Source organism: Hemiscyllium ocellatum, chromosome 46 (genome assembly GCF_020745735.1).
Source record: "Hemiscyllium ocellatum isolate sHemOce1 chromosome 46, sHemOce1.pat.X.cur, whole genome shotgun sequence".
In the NCBI taxonomy this organism is placed as follows: Eukaryota; Metazoa; Chordata; class Chondrichthyes; order Orectolobiformes; family Hemiscylliidae; genus Hemiscyllium; species Hemiscyllium ocellatum.
The window spans coordinates 9,693,325-9,710,454 of NC_083446.1; the positions used below are offsets into that span (position 1 = coordinate 9,693,325).

The window sequence follows — 17,130 nt, forward strand, 5'->3', positions numbered from 1 at the left end:
CCCCCCGATCAAACACCCCCACGAACGGGGGTGGGTCAGAGATACAGCTCCCTCTACACTCTCCCCCAGGTCAAACACCCCAGGAATGGGGGGGGGGGGGTCAGAGATACAGCTCACTCTACACTGACCCCCGATCAAACACCCCCAGGAACGGGTGGGATATAGAGTAAAGATCTCTCTACACTGTCCCTCCATCAAACACCCTCCAGGACAGGGACAGCACAGGGTTAGATACAGAGTAAAGCTCCCTCTACACTGTCCCCCATCAAACACCCCCCAGGACAGGGACAGCACGGGGTTAGATACAGAGTAAAGCTCCCTCTACACTGTCGCCCCCATCAAACCCTCCCCAGGACAGGGACAGCACTTTCCCAGCCGTGTCTCAGTGCTGTACCAGGCCTGTGGCTGAAGCCCACCGCCCATGGCCGACGTTCACACCATGGGGCTATTCAACAGTGTGTGGCCTCGTCAGCCTCCTATGCACCTGACGGCTGGGACAGGGTGGGCACAACGTGCCATCAGGAGCGATACGGGATTAAGTGGGGCGGGGGAATCTGTGCTCCCTTCTTGATCACACCTCCCCCCCCCCAGTTACTTACACAGCTGCACCACTGAATGCATGGGGCCCACGCCTCCGAGGATTCCCGGCAGCTGGTTTTTCCGGATGTCGTTCAGCCACTCGGTCAGGGCGTAGTTGATCACCTTGTCCACCCCGAGCAGACTGTGAAAATCACAATGGGGGGGGGGGGGGGGGGGGGGAGACAGGTGTGGAGTCATTACGCACGGCCAGTGGTCTCTCATTTCGCCGTACACTGCAGGACGCACCGACCCTGGTGGGAATCCGCCGTGGGGGCAATCGCTCGCACAAAGCTAAAAGAACGCGTAGTACCTCAGCAGCGCAGGGACCGACTAGATCATTGCACAGCCACGCAGGGTCACAGGAGAAGCAGGAGTTGTTAGTAGATTACTTACAGTGTGGAAATAGGCCCTTCGGCCCAACAAGTCCACACCGACCCGCCGAAGCGCAACCCACCCATACCCCTACATTTACCCCTTACCTAACACTACGGGACAATTTAGCACGGCCAATCCACCCTAACCTGCACATCTTTGGACTGTGGGAGGAAACCGCAGCACCCGGAGGAAACCCACGCAGACACGGGGAGAACGTGCAAACTCCACACAGTCAGTCGCCTGAGTTGGGAATTGAACCCAGGTCCCTGGCGCTGTGAGGCAGCAGTGCTAACCCACTGTGCCACCGTGCCGCCCAAATGTGGCACAAATCATCTCCCTTCTGAACTGCCCTGGTCCCTTGTAGCAGTCAGGGTGTCTGTGTGTTGCCATCATCTGTGGGCTGCGGACCGTGTGATCGCGGAGTGCGGACCGTGTGATCGCGGGGTTGGTCCGTGTTATCGCGGGGTGTGGTCTGTGTTATCCACGTTACGGGGTTCAGCTGACAAAGGTCAGAATGTTGCCCTTGGAGGACAGGACCACAGCGACGTGGAGGGTGACTGCTCCCGTCAAGGCCCCCTGTAACCATGGCCTTACAAAGGCTCACTGACCTCCACCAAACCAGCTTGTGGGAGACAAGTGGGGCAGGGGCGGGGGGAATGACATGACTCTGCTCCCGGGGAGGGGGCGATATAGGGGCGCAGCGAGCTAAGCATCTCAACTTGTTCACCACCGAACCAACACGCGACCACCCGGCGCACTGCCCTCCGATAGCGGGGTCTGACCCTGCGCAGGCGGACGGTCTGGACGGGAGAGACCAATGGCATTGGCACAGCGAGGGCAGGGATGGCAGCAGCTGGCCCGTACCCCCACCCACCCCCCCGCTGATGCAGACAGAGCGACTGTACACCCCCACTCCCCGCTGACGCAGAGCGACTGTACACCCCCACTCCCCGCTGACGCTGAGCGACTGTACACCCCCACCCCCCGCTGACGCAGAGCGACTGTACACCCCCACGTCTCTCGTCTTCCCTCAATCCCTTGGTACTCCCCCTCGTTGCCAAACTCATCCATGAAGGAGGACATGAGTGAATTCAGTCTCTCGCATTCTCTTGGGGGGTGGGGGGGAAGGATTCCAACAACGAACCTCAGAAAATAACTCTCCTGCTCTCCGAGTTAATAGGGAGGCCTGCTATTCTTGCATTGACCCCCTATCCCTTAATTCAAACCTCCCAGACACCCTCCCAGCACTTACTCTATCATGCCCCACAGAGGTTTGCTTGTTTCAGTCAGAGCACCTCATTCTTTGAAGATCCACTGTCTACAGGCCTGATGAAGAGGAATTTTTCTCTCTCAACAGTTGGACACTCTCAGGAACGCCCTGCCTCGGAGGGGTGTGGGGGCTGACCCCGTGTGTACGTTTAAGGATGAGGGAGGCAGATTCCGGGGAACGTGGACCCGAGAGTGTCAGATCAGCCACGATCCTGCTGACCAGCAGATCGGGGCCCAGTCCTGCTCCTATTTCTGATGGTCTAACTTTTCTCAGACGCGAAGTCCTTTACCCCAGGGGTGAGCAAAGGGAGCCTTCCGAAAATGCAAAGTGAAGGTGGTGACTTGAACGAGGGTCTTCCATTTAAACAGGAGGAGGACGTATTCCCAGGAAGTGTCCTTAACGAGACAGACAGGGAGCTCAGGTGACTGGCAAAGGGCCTAGACAGGATGTGAGGTGACGGGCTTATTAAACGCTGGAACGCACTGCCTGATAGGTTGGTGGTGGAAGGCGTCAAGATGGAATTGTGCAAGGGATAACCTGCCCAGCTCTTTCACAGAGAGCCAGCAGATGATTGAGGGATCGCATGGTGCTTAGGTCAGAACAGGACAGCACTGATCATTTGATATCTGCAGGCGTTTTAAAGAGGGACTCACTGTTGGAAACTGCCATTGTTCTTGATGCTGATCACGTGTCAGGACAAATTCTGGACTCGAACCGCACTGTGACTGGGCTCTCTGTCTGAGAACAGAACGAGAGCAAACACCAACAATGATGCCCTTTGGGCTGATGTTGGCGTAGACACGGAGTCAGGAGAAAAACATTTCACGGATTGTCTCGACTGACATTTCGTCAGCTACATAATGATTTTCTTTCGCAAAACGCAAAGGGCCCCAGGTCTCTGAGGTCATGGACACAATTCCTTCCGGGAATATGTGCAGCCTCAGTCGTCCACACGGTATCTTCCAGAATGAGAGGAGCTCAGGCAATTGGCGCCTGGAGCCAAGATTCATACACTCAGGACAGCACGGGGTTAGATACAGAGTAAAGCTCCCTCTACACTGTTCCCCCATCAAACACTCCCCAGGACAGGGACAGCACGGGGTTAGATACAGAGTAAAGCTCCCTCTACACTGTTCTCCCATCAAACACTCCCTAGGACAGGGACAGCGCGGGGTTAGAGTAAAACTCCCTCTACATTGTCCCCATCAATCACTCCCAGGACAGGGACAGTGTTGTGTTAGACCATGTTATGATGGTGAATCAGAACACTAATTATAAATTTTCTTTTAGTTTCAGTTCCAAAATGTGTTGTGTTCAGAAGGTGCGCTGCTCAGAAAAACTGATGAATATTGACTGACTGCCTGGTAAAGTCCTGTGTGAAGCCAGTGGGATGTTGCACGTAAAAGATCACAGGAACCTCAAACAGGGAGAGAGGACTCCCACCCTCTACTACCCACTCTCAGTCAAGAAAACAATCTCTTGCAGACCAGTTGGTCTTACCCTCCAGGGACGGTTCATACGATATAGGAGCTGAATGAGGCCGTTTGGCCCATCCTGAATGCTCCGCCATTCGATCGCGGCTGATATGCTCTTCCCTCTCATTTCTCTGCCTTCTCCCTTCAACCCATAACCCAGTTAAAAGTCGGTCTCACTCCTCCTCAAATGTACTCGCTCTCCCAGCATCCACTGCAGGTTGGGGGAAGGGAATGCCACAGATTCACAACCCTTGGGGAGAAACAGTTTCTCCTGAGCTCGGTTTGAAATTCGCTACCTCTTATCCTAAGGTCGTAAACTCTCACCCTAGAACGCCCAACATGAGCCAGCAACCACTCCATGTTGATTTTGCCCACACCTTTCACTATCACGAACGGCTCAACTTGATCCCCCCCTAAATTCTTCCAAATTCCACAGTGTACAGACCTCAACTGTTCAATCTCTCTTCATAGGACAAACCCCTCATGCCTGGAATCAGTCCAGTGAATCTTCCCTGAACTGCCTCCAATGCCACATCTTTCCTCAAATAAGGGGACCAAAACTGTGCAGAATACTCCCGGTATAGTCTCACCAATGCCTTGTGTAGGTGCAACAATGCTTCCTTACCTTATAAAAGCTGACGTTCCATTCGCTATCTTTATTATCTGCTGTACCTGCATGCTAGCTTTCTGTGGCTCATGAACAAGGACACCCAGATCCCTCTGCAAGGGGAGTACCCCGAAGTCTCTCCCCATCTAGATAAGAGGTCGCCTTCCCATTTATTCGGCCAAAATGCACACTTATCTCACACTTGTTCAGGTTAAACTCCATCTGCCACATTTTGGCCCACTCTCCTAACCGATCTATACCCATTCCTACGGTTATTTCCTCATTGCAATTTACCGTCCCGCCTATTTCAGTGTCATCTGCAACTATTACAATAGAGCCTTCTATCTCTGTATCCAAATCGTTAACGCAGCTTGTAAATAGCTGGGGGTCCAAGGACCAAACACCACTCGTTACATCTTGCCATCCAGAAAAGATCCCATTTACCCTGACTCGCTGTCGCCTATCAGCCAGTTGCCTATCCACGCTAGTAAGCTGCCTCTAATCCCATATGATCCAACCTTGTGAATTAACCTTTGGTGCAGCACTTTATCAAACACACAGGGTCGGGTTAACAAGCAAGGTTCAACTCTACTGGAGTGGACTTGTGGGACTGATGCTCCCGTGTGCACCAGCTTCAGTGCGAGAGTCAGCACGCTGTGGTGCCACAGGTGAAGAACGATCTTTCAGTTACCCTTGCGTTGCAGGTAAGAGAGACTCTCACTCTTAGAGCTGCAAGCCAGCTTTTTTTTAAAAAAGGAAAGATGAATGAACTTCACTTTGCCTACAGAAGAATCTTGAAGCCAACAAGTGAATCACCAACATCTACATAACCGCCACCGCCATGATATTGAACCTGTCTGCTTTCTGTGAACACTGACCTGTCCCACCATATTTTTCGTTTTCACCGTTTAACATTCTAGACTCACTTCTTATCTGTAATCTTTGTGTATACGTGCGATGTGAGTTTTTAATTCTCATTTGCGATAATTAATAAACTTGCTCTTTTGTAATTCAAGATGGACTGATTAAATTGACTCCTTCTGGTAAATAAGTTGGGTCTTTGAGAAAGATACTCACAAGGGAAGACATCTTTCACATAATAACTTTGCTGTGACTAACCAAAGGGCTGGGTGAATAAAGAACAGGAACCAGTTGACTCCTCCTCACCTGGCAGTTCCAAGATTTCAGTGGTTTCCTGCGACAAATCGGGAAACCTTGCCTAGCGTTTGGTCCTAACTTCACAAGCGCTTCCTCTACACTGTCTCCATCCAACACATCATGGGCAAATACAGCCTATGTCTAGGGACGAAGTAAAGCTCCCTCTGCACAAGGTAGGTACAGTCAAAAGGTACACTGGGGTTGTATGCAATGTGAAGAGGTATGAACCAGTGAGACTGGGTACAACGGGAGGGAACGGGAAGGGATGCGATCCATTGGGTTTATGTACAATGGAAGTAAATGGAAAAGGGTCTGGGTCCACTGGGATTGTGTACAATGGGAGGGAACGGGAAGGGGTTTGGGTCCATTGGGGATTGTGTACAATGGGAGTGAATGGGAAGGGGTTTGGGTCCATTGGGGATTGGAGACAATGGGAGTGAATGGGAAGGGGGTTTGATCAATTGGGATAGTGTACAATGGGAGGGAATGGGAAGGGGTTTGGGTCCATTGGGGATTGTGTACAATGGGAGAGAATGGGAAGGGGTTTGGGTCCATTGGGGATTGTGTACAATGGGAGGGAACGGGAAGGGGTTTGGGTCCATTGGGGATTGTGTACAATGGGGGTGAATGGGAAGGGGTTTGGGTCCATTGGGGATTGTGTACAATGGGAGTGAATGGGAAGGGGTTTGGGTCCATTGGGGATTGTGTACAATGGGAGTGAATGGGAAGGGGTTTGGGTCCATTGGGGATTGTGTACAATGGGAGGGAATGGGAAGGGGGTTTGATCAATTGGGATAGTGTACAGTGGGAGGGAATGGGAAGGGGTTTGGGTCCATTGGGGATTGTGTACAATGGGAGGGAATGGGAAGGGGGTTTGATCAATTGGGATAGTGTACAGTGGGAGGGAATGGGAAGGGGTTTGGGTCCATTGGGGATTGTGTACAATGGGAGGGAATGGGAAGGGGGTTTGATCAATTGGGATACTGTACAGTGGGAATGGGAAGTGATTTAGTTAATGGGAGTAAAGTAAAAGGCTTCAGTACATTGGGAATCCATGTAATGGCTGGAGGTGGGTTTGGGCTGCTGGAACTCCCAATTGGTCCTAAGTGTCACGTGCATTCCTGCCGTGCCTTTCAGTCTCTGACCCACCGTGGCTGGGTGTAGGGGCAGTCACAGGGGTCACAGCACGGAGCTTGGCAATGGTACCTGCATGCACGGCAGTGTACTCGGCAAAATAAAGCGGGGATTCTGGGAAGAAGGCAGGGAAGAGCTGTGGGCAGATCCGAGGCTCCAAAGAGACTCGCCTGTTCCCGGAATGTCACTTACCCATGTCTACAGCACAGTCTCTTCAGCTTCAGTTCGGAGCAGTTGAGCTGGGCAAGTCCTATGAGTATCCCAGCGAATGTACCCTACAGGAGGGAGAGAGAGAGATAGAGAGACAACCTGAGTCTTACAAGTGGAGTTTAGATTAGATTAGATTCCCTACAGCATGGAAACAGGCCCAACCAGTCCACACACTGACCCTCCGAAGAGTAACCCACCCAGACCCATTTCCCTCTGACTAACGCACCTAACACTACGGGCAATTTAGCACGGACAATCCACCCTCACCTGCATGTTGGACTGTGGGAGGAAACCGGAGCACCCGGAGGAAACCCACACAGACACTGGGAGAATATGCAAACTCCACACAGACAGTCACCCGAGGCTGGAATCAAACCTGGGACCCAGGTGCTGTGAGGCAGCAGTGCTAAACACTGTGCCACCGCGCCGCCCCACTTATGAGGAAATGAAGTTGACCGTGGTCACCCCAAATGAAACGGCAGTGTGTCTGGGACCAGAGAGTCAACCGAGATGAGATGCAGGGCTCACAGCAGACTCTCTCCAGAAAACCCCCAACTTCATCGACACACAGCAACAGATATATCTGCACAGCGTTGGTAAGCACCCCAGTACAGCTGGGAATATTTAAACAGAGCATAATAGCAGTTGACGGAGCCTGTTTACAACATGCATTACAGCAAATGGTCTAGAAGTCCAATTCAATGACAACAAAACATATGTAAGGAGAGGTGGCGGTATTGCAGTGATGATATCACAGGCTCAGGAAACCAGAGGGCCAGGCTGATGTTCTGAGCAGTGGGTGAATTTGATTAAAGCTGGAATCAAAAGCTAGCAACCGCAGAACCACTGTCAATTGTCAGAAGAACCCATCTGGTTTCACTGAGGGTCTTTGGGGGAAGGAACTCTTGCGTCCTGACTGGGTTTCGCTTCCATCTGACTCCAGGCCTCCCAGTAACGCGGTTGACTCTTAACTGAAATGAACTCAGTCTGTTCGAGGGCAGCTAGAAACGGCCAGCAACCGTCCACATTCCACGCAAGCATGGAACAAAACTTTACAGAGCGCATTCCAACAAACCGCCTACAGTGTCTCCAACACCGTTAAATAGTGCACTGAAGCAATGTGCTGAGTCCATGCAGACACCACGTTAACAGAGGCCGCACACTACAGAATCGGTTAAATATAGCACTCTGGCAGCACTGGTTAAACTACAATCCAATCTACAATAGTCGACAAACTCTATTTAAACAGCAAATTGGTTTTTTAAAAAAAAGCTTAGAGACCATTTGACACATACCTGAACAACACATCACCACAGGCTCGTCTACTTAAACAGCACATTACAGTAAGCAGTTTACAGACTCTGTTTAAACAGTCAACAGAATCTTTTTAAACCGAGCACTGCGTTGAAGGGTTCAGAGTCCATCTGATTTGATTTATGATTGTCACACGTACTGAGGTACAGTGAGAAGTTTTATTTTGGGTGCAGTTCCGGCACATTACACCATACAAAGTGCGTCAGGAGTAATAGAACAGAGCGAGCAATACAATGGCAGGGAAGGTGTACAGAGGGCAACATTAACCTTAAAATTTCAGAGTTTTAACAAACGAGGAAGATGCTGTTCTTGAATCGGGTGGGACATGGGTTTAAAGTGTTTACTTGAACACACTGCAATAAATAGATTCTACTTAAATAGCACAAATAGTCCGACAAACAGAACTCCTGAGCGAAACTATGACAATGCCATGCCTAGAAAGCAGCACGCATTCGCCAGCCAAGGCAGTGCCTTACAGATTGCTGTGGGCAGAATAACTCTGGGTAAAACCAATCCCGAGTTGAGTGCTGTTAATCAGCCTCCTTCGGGCTAGGGTTAGTGGGGTCACGAGACGCAGCCACAAACAGCGGGACCAAAATGGGATGCTGCCTGACCAACAGCGGGTATGGACGGGTTCAGGGGTGTCTGAACCTGTACTCTGCCTGTCAGCTTAGTGTCCCAAGTTCAGGCAACCAACAGTCTGGGTGGGTCAAAAGGTGTGGCGCTGGAAAAGTCCAGCAGGTCAGGCAGCATCCGGGCAGCGGGAAAAAATCGACGTTTCGGGCAAAAAGCCCTTCATCAGGAACATGGGAGGATAAAGGGGGCTGAGAGATAAATAGGGAGATAGAAAGATAGCTGGGAAGGTTGATGGAGATGGGGGATGATTGTGAGAGGTTAGTGGGGAGGGGGGGAGAAGATAGTGGGAAGGAAAATGGACAGGTGGGACGGTTCAACAGGGCAGTGCCGAGTTGGAGGGTTGGATCTGGGAATAAGGGGAGATAAGGAAACTGCTGAAATGCACATTGATGCTGTGCTGTCGGAGGGCCCCAAGGTGGAAGATGAGGCGTTCTTCCTCCAGTTGAAGGGTGGCTTGGATTTGGTTGGGGCGGCAGCCGAGGACTTGCATGTCCTTGGTGGAGTGGGAAGGGGGGAGTTGAACTGGTCAGCCACAGGGTGGTGGGGTTGATTGGTGCCTGTCCCCCAGAGATGTTGTCTGAAACGCTGCGCACGTTGGCGTCCTGCCTCCCCAACGTAGAGGAGACCACATGGAGAGCAGCGGACACAGTAGATGAGGTGTTTGGATGTGCCGGATGTGGAAGGATCCCTTGGGGCCTTGGATGAAGGTGAGGGGGCAGGTTTTACATCTCCTGTCGCAGCAGGGGAGGAGGGTGTGCTGGTTTTGGGGGGGTGGGTTGGGTGGTGTGGAACCAATGACGGATTCATGGAGGGAATGATCTGGGTGAAATAGGAGGGCTATGATGACTGGAATCAGTGTTCTGGACTGAGAGAAAAGCAAGACAGTGAACTGTCCAGGGTTCATACTCCTGGTCAAATTCCAGTGCTTGAAGGTACAAGCTGGTGTTCAGCTGGAATATCCTAATGAAGGAGTGGCCACCTGCATTAACATTTCTATCCAGGTTTGAGAGAACTGCTGCCCTTCCTTACGTTTCTCTGGAAATGACGTGGTGGTGATTGGTGCAGCTAAAGGGGTCTTTATGGACCACTGCAGAGACCAGTTGGGATTAACCACTTTGCTATGAGCCTGGGAGTCCCATGCAGGTGAAGGCTGGGTAAAAATAACTGCTGCTCTTCCTCAAAGGGTAACCAGTGAAGGAGGATGGCATTTGGTTTCACTAAAATCGCCAAACTTCACTCAGTATTACTGAGACCAGGTCTTCTGGGATTTAAGTTGAAATTATTGCAGACCACAGGATGACTAGTTTAAGTATATGACTTTATAATCTGTCGTTTGCGCTGCATCGCATAGTCACAGAGACGTACAGCACAGAAACAGACCATTCGGTCTAAAAACTCATCCATGCCGAACAGATATCCCAACCCAATCTAGTCCCACCTGCCAGCACCCGGCCCATATCCCTCCAAACCCTTCCTATTCATGTCCCCATCCAGATGCCTCTTCAATGTTGTCATTGTACCAGCCTCCACCACTTCCTCTGGCAGCTCATTCCACACACGTACCACCCTCTGTGTGAAAAAGATGCCTCTTAGGTCTTTTTTATATCTTTCCCCTCTCACCCTAAACCTATGCCCTCTAGTTCTGGACTCTCCCACCCCAGGGAAAAGACTTTGTCTATTTATCCTATCCATGCCCCTCATAATTTTGTAAACCTCTATAAGGTCACCCTTCAGCCTCCGACGCTCCAGGGAAAACAGCCCCAGCCTGTTCAGTCTCTCCCTATAGCTCAAATCCTCCAACCCTGGCAACATCCTTGTAAATCTTTTCTGAACCCTTTCAAGTTTCACAACATCTTTCCGATAGGAAGGAGACCAGAATTGCACACAATATTCCAACAGTGGCCTAACCAATGTCCTGTACAACCGCAACATGACCTCCCAACTCCTGTACTCAATACTCTGACCAATAAAGGAAAGCATACCAAACACCTTCTTTATTATCCTATCGACCTGCAACCCCACTTTCAAGGAGCTATGAACCTGCACTCTAAGATCTCTTTGTTCAGCAACACTCCCCAGGACCTTACCATTAAGTGTATAAGTCCTGTTCTGATTTGCCTTTCCAAAATGCAGCACCTCACATTTATCTGAATTAAACTCCATCTGCCACTTCTCAGCCCATTGGTCCATCTGATCAAGATCTCGTTGTAATCTGAGGTAACCCTCTTCGCTGTCCACTTCACCTCCAATTTTGGTGTTATCAGCAAACTGAATAAGTATATGTCTTATGCATTTATATAAATCATTTATATAAATGATGAAAGGTAGAGGACCCAGCACGGATCCTTGTGGCACCCCACTGGTCACAGGCCTCCAGTCTGAAAAACAACTCTCCACCCTCTGTCTTCTGCCTTTGAGCCAGTTCTGTATCCAAATGGTTAGTTCTCCCTGTATTCCATGAAGACTCTATATATGGCTGCAGTATCCTTTTTAAATAGACTGTAAAATGCTTGCGATAATGGCTTGTTAAAGTAGATTCTGTAGACTGGTTGCTGCAAGGCATTATTGAAACAGATTCGGTCGACAAAATGCTGTATTTTTCTGATTTAAGGTGGGCAGCATGGTGGCTCAGTGGTTAGCGCTGCTGCTTTGCAGTACCAGGGACCCGAGTTTGATTCCCGCGTTGGGCGACTGTCTGGGTGGAGTTTGCACATTCTCCCCGTGCCTGCGTGTGGATTTCCTCCGGGTGCTCTGGTTTCCTCCCACCCTCCAAAGAAGTGCAGGTCAGGGTGGACTGGCCATGCTAAATTATCCATAGTTTTCACTGCATCAGTCAGGAGTAAATATGGGGTAGGGGGAATGGGTATGGGTGGGGTACTCTTCGGACGGTCGGTGTGGACCTGTTGGGCCAGATGGTATCTCAGACAGGGTGTACGAGGGAAGTCAGTAATGGCTCAAACAACTTCGCCAACGAGTAGTCACTCACTTGATCCATGGTTACATGCTTTCCATGATAGTCCAACCAGATTGGTACTTCTGAGGTAAATCGGAATTCCCTGAGAGAGACAGACAGAGACGATCTATTAAGATGTGTCACTACTGCCCCACCTACTTCCAGGCACTAACCAGATCATTTCAGTTCCCGGATGGTAATAGGTGACTGCTGGAGGTAGTGTGGACTTAAAAGTGTCCACCCACCTCAGTTAGAGACAAAATAAAAACTGCTGATGTTCAAATCCAAGGGAGGCATGCAGGAGGCTGGGGGAACACAGCAAGGCAGGCAGCATCAGGAGGGAGGGGCACACAGCAAGGCAGGCAGCATCAGGAGGGAGAGGGAACACAGCAAGGGAGGCAGCATCAGGAGGGAGAGGGAACACAGCAAGGCAGGCAGCATCAGGAGGGAGAGGGAACACAGCAAGGGAGGCAGCATCAGGAGGGAGAGGGAACACAGCAAGGCAGGCAGGATCAGGAGGGAGAGGGACACAGCAAGGCAGGCAGCATCAGGAGGGAGATGGACACAGCAAGGCAGGCAGCATCAGGAGGGAGAGGGACACAGCAAGGCAGGCAGCATCAGGAGGGAGAGGGAACACAGCAAGGGAGGCAGCATCAGGAGGGAGAGGGAACACAGCAAGGGAGGCAGCATCAGGAGGGAGAGGGACACAGCAAGACAGGCAGCATCAGGAGGGAGAGGGAACACAGCAAGGCAGGCAGCACCAGGAGGGAGGGGGACACAGCAAGGCAGGCAGCATCAGGAGGGAGAGGGAACACAGCAAGGCAGGCAGCATCAGGAGGGAGGGGGACACAGCAAGGCAGGCAACAGGAGGGAGGGGGACACAAACAGATCGGCTGTGCTCGGGTTTAAATGGCACAGCAGGGGAATGCCGCTATGGGAGTGAGTGGATTCCACAGTAGCCTTCAAGCAGACACGTTGTTGAAGCTGTGGGGAAAGCGTGGGAACAGTGGGATTAATTGCACAGCTCCTTCCAGGAGAGGGCAGGAGCTCCCTCCTGTAATCTAACGCCTTATGAAAATGGAACAGGAACTGCACAGCCCAGTGCATACTCGACAGCGGGGGAAGAAGGGGGAGGGAGAGGGTGGTGTCACCCCCCCAGCCCCAGTCACCACTGTACCTGAAATAGATTGGCTGCTCGGAGGACGAGGAGGCAGTGGACGAGGAGCTCTGCTCGCTGAAGGTCGTCTCCATCGAGGCGGTCATCTCAGGCAGACACTGACCGGGCTCAGAGTCCCGGCCGGTGGATTCGGACTCTGGGGCTCCACTCACTCTCTGGCTGGCCTCGGGCTTGGCTGTGGGTGGGGAGGGGGAGAGGAGGAGGGAGGGAGGGAGGGTGAGCGAGAAGGCGAGGGGGGGGGGGAAGAGAGGGGGGGAAGATGGGGGGGGAGGGGAAGAGAGGGGAGGGGAAGAGAGGGGAGGGGAAGAGAGGGGAGGGGAAGAGAGGGGAGGGGAAGAGAGGGGAGGGGAAGAGAGGGGAGGGGAAGAGAGGGGAGGGGAAGAGAGGGGAGGGGAAGAGAGGGATGGGGAAGAGAGGGATGGGGAAGAGAGGGGAGGGGAAGAGAGGGGAGGGGAAGAGAGGGGAGGGGAAGAGAGGGGAGGGGAAGAGAGGGGAGGGGAAGAGAGGGGAGGGGAAGAGAGGGGAGGGGAAGAGAGGGGAGGGGAAGAGAGGGGAGGGGAAGAGAGGGGAGGGGAAGAGAGGGGAGGGGAAGAGAGAGAGGGGGGAGGGAGAGAGGGAGGGAGAGGGGGAGGGAGAGGGGGAGGGAGAGAGGGAGGCCGTGGGTTAGTACGAAAACATATGTTGCTGAGTTGAGCAAGCTCCTTGCTTGTGTTTTTGGCACCGGCCACGCTCCGGGTAAAGGGACCCCTTTCAGACTGAGAGCAAGGAGAGGGTTTGTGCTGAGGTTTCAGAATTCCCTGCCCATTTCCTCTCCCTCCACGTTCGCCCGCTGTGGTATCCCCGTCAGAGGCCGTAATCCTGGGATTCGGACACCAGACGAGGTCAGGGCGTGGGGGCAACAACGTGGGTTCGAGGTGGACTCCAGATCAGGTGTGGGCTCATACCGAATGGCGGAGGGGGGCTCGAATCACATGCTTTACAAAGAAGGCGGCCACTCAGCCCATCCTGAGTACACCGCACCCTCGTGTTGTTGTGGTTCTGTTCGCCGAGCTGGGAATTTGTGTTGCAGACGTCTCGTCCCCTGTCGAGGTGACATCCTCAGTGCTTGGGAGCCTCCTGTGAAGAGCTTCTGTGATGTTTCCTCCGGCATTTATAGTGGTTTGTACCTGCCACTTCCGGTTGTCAGCTATCCTTAGTAGTCACACACGCAGATGACAAGCAACATGAATTCGACTGGGACAACACAACTATTATAGGACAAGCCAAACAGAGAACAGTCAGGGAATTCCGAGAGGCTTGGCACTCATCTACAGATTCAAATCAATAAGCACATCGACCTGGACCCAATATACCGGCCACTGCAGCGGATAGCTGGAACTGACGACTGGAAGCGGCAGAGACAAACCACTATAAACGCCGGAGGAAACATGACAGAAGCGCCAGGACACTGGAGGGGACCTCTTCTCCCCATGGTAACCCTCACCCGCACCACCGCACAGCCAGCTGACGGGGCAGGCTGAACCCTCGGCCCCAGACCCCTCCAGGTCCCTCACAAACATCCCAACCAAAGCAGCTCCCCACCCGGGCCAGAATCTCACCTTCCGTCGCTGTTTCAACAGGAACAACGGGATTGATCCCGGTCGCAAAGCTCGTGAAGAAATCCTTCAGGAAGAATAAGGCATCCTGGGGAGAAAGAGAAAGAATGATAAAAAGGTTGCATGAGACAGGGGGAGGCCACGGGGGCTCAGTGCTGTTAGCACTGCTGCCTCACAGCACCAAGGACCCAGGCTCCAGTCCAGCCTCGGGCGACTGTCTGTGTGGAGTTTGCATATTCCTCCTGTGTCTGTGTGGGGTTTCCTCCCAAAATCCAAAGTGGTGCAGGTTAGGGTGGATTGGCCATGCTAAATTGTCCCATAGTGCCCAGGGATGTGCAGGTTAGGGTGGATTGGCCGTGCTAAATTGTCCCATAGTGCCCAGGGATGTACAGGTTAGGGTGGACTGACCGTGCTAAATTGTCCCATAGTGCCCAGGGATGTACAGGTTAGGGTGGATTGGCCGTGCTAAATTGTCCCATAGTGCCCAGGGATGTGCAGGTTAGGGTGGATTGGCCGTGCTAAATTGTCCCATAGTGCCCAAGGACCTACAGGTTAGGGTGGATTGGCCATGCTAAATTGTCCCATAATGCCCAGGGATATGCAGGTTAGGGTGGATTGGCCGTGCTAAATTGTCCCATAGTGCCCAGGGATGTGCAGGTTAGGGTGGATTGGCCATGCTAAACTGTACCAGTGCCCAGGGATGTGCAGGTTAGGGTGGATTGGCCATGCTAAATTGTACCAGTGTCCAGGGATGTGCAGGTTAGGGTGGATTGGCCATGCTAAATTGTCCCATAATGCCCAGAGATGTGCAGGTTCGGGTGGATTGGCCATGCTAAATTGCCCCTCAGTGCCCAGGGTTGTGCGGGTTAGGGTGGATTGGCCGTGCTAAATTGTCCCATATTGCCCAGGGATGTGCAGGTTAGGGTGGACTGGCCATGCTAAATTGTCCCATAGTGCCCAGGGATGTGCAGGTTAGGGTGGATTGGCCGTGCTAAATTGTCCCATAGTGCCCAGGGATGTGCAGGTTAGGGTGGATTGGCCGTGCTAAATTGTCCTATAGTGCCCAAGGACCTACAGGTTAGGGTGGATTGGCCATGCTAAATTGTCCCATAATGCCCAGGGATGTGCAGGTTAGGGTGGATTGGCCATGCTAAATTGTACCAGTGTCCAGGGATGTGCAGGTTAGGGTGGATTGGCCATGCTAAATTGTCCCATAGTGCTCAGGGATGTGCAGGTTCGGGTGGATTGGCCGTGCTAAATTGTTCCATAGTGCCCAGGGATGTGCAGGTTAGGGTGGATTGGCTGTGCTAAATTGTCCCATAATGCCCAGTGATGTGTAGGTTAGGGTGGATTGGCCGTGCTAAATTGTCCCGTAGTGCCCAGGGATGTGCAGGTTAGGGTGGATTGGCCGTGCTAAATTGTCCCATAGTGCCCAGGGATGTTTGGGTGAGGTGCATTAGTTCAGGATAAATGTAGAGTAGAAGCGGAATGGGCCTTGGGTGGGTTACTCTTTGGAGAGTTGGTGTGGCCTTGTAGGGCTGAAGGGCCCCGCATCCACACTTTTGTGAGTCTATGAAAATTCCACGACAGCAGGGCTGAGGTGGAGTAATCAGGGGCCTGACCCCATCATCCCCCGAATCGCAGGCCTCTGCTGAGCTAGCACAATGGTGGGCGCCGGGAGGAAGTGAAGTTGACGGGTGCGATGGCATGAGTGTGAGGGCGATGGAGCTCACTGGAGAATGACGGGTTGGGGGTTTACCGTTACAGTCCGCCGACTCACCTGGTCAATGTTGAGGCGTAACGGCATGAGGGAGACTCGGAGGCAGCATTCCGGACCACCGAGTCCGGACTCGGGGCGCATGTGCAGGGCCTTGATTGTCAGCTGTGGAGAACAAAAGGGTTGGAGGTGATCGCTCTGACGCTGCGCAAAAGGACTCCCCGATTAACGGCGCAGGTGAAAAGCCACCATCTCCGAAGGTCAACAGACTGGGCCGTGCCAACCAGCGAGGGTCCCCTGAGGCCAACACACTCCCCCCGGGTCGGGCAAGTCATCAGCTGGGGCCCACAACAGCTGCAGTAGAGCATCATGGGAAAGGGCAGTGCCTCACTGTGATGGCCACACCGCCACTACAGCCGCACAAAATGTATGGCACGGTGGCTCAGTGGTTGGCGATGCTGCCTCACAGTGCCAGGGACCCAGGTTCAATTCCACTCTCGGCCGTCTGCCTGTGTGGAGTTTGCATGTTCTCCCTGCGTCTACATGGGTTTCCTCCGGGTGCTCCGCTTTCCTCCCACAGTCCGAACTCTGGGATGGGTCGGCTGTGGGAAATGCAGGGTTACAGGGATAGGGTGGGATGTTAGTCCGAGGGGCCAAATGGCCTCTATCTGCACAGTAAGGGATTCGATGAACCCACAAGGTACATTGGTGGGAAATGGAAAGACAGAATGGAATGATTGAGAGAGAGAGAAGTGTGGGCTTTTGGAGATATGGAGAACTTGGGCCTGATACACCCGAGCCTAGAGCGAAACGCATTCATCGCTGCCCCAGCCACTGGAGGGGACGGGCTGAGGGGGAGCATTTCAAGGTTCAAGTCCAAACCATAGCTCAGTCTTGTTAGCGTCTGCGTGTGTGTGTTAGCGTCTGCGT

At 52.6% G+C, this 17,130-nt stretch overlaps 1 protein-coding gene across 1 annotated transcript in view; it reads right to left on the reverse strand.

The window, feature by feature from the left end:
* Positions 1-17,130, reverse strand: part of atg2a (autophagy related 2A) — a 110,748-nt gene that overhangs the window by 19,244 nt on the left and 74,374 nt on the right. Inside the window, exons 15-20 of the mRNA XM_060855520.1 lie at positions 16,264-16,365; positions 14,487-14,571; positions 12,889-13,063; positions 11,745-11,814; positions 6,791-6,873; positions 600-721 (exon numbers count right to left, since the gene is read on the reverse strand). Coding sequence (XP_060711503.1) covers positions 600-721; positions 6,791-6,873; positions 11,745-11,814; positions 12,889-13,063; positions 14,487-14,571; positions 16,264-16,365 — 637 coding nt within the window. The remainder of the gene's footprint in view (positions 1-599; positions 722-6,790; positions 6,874-11,744; positions 11,815-12,888; positions 13,064-14,486; positions 14,572-16,263; positions 16,366-17,130) is intronic.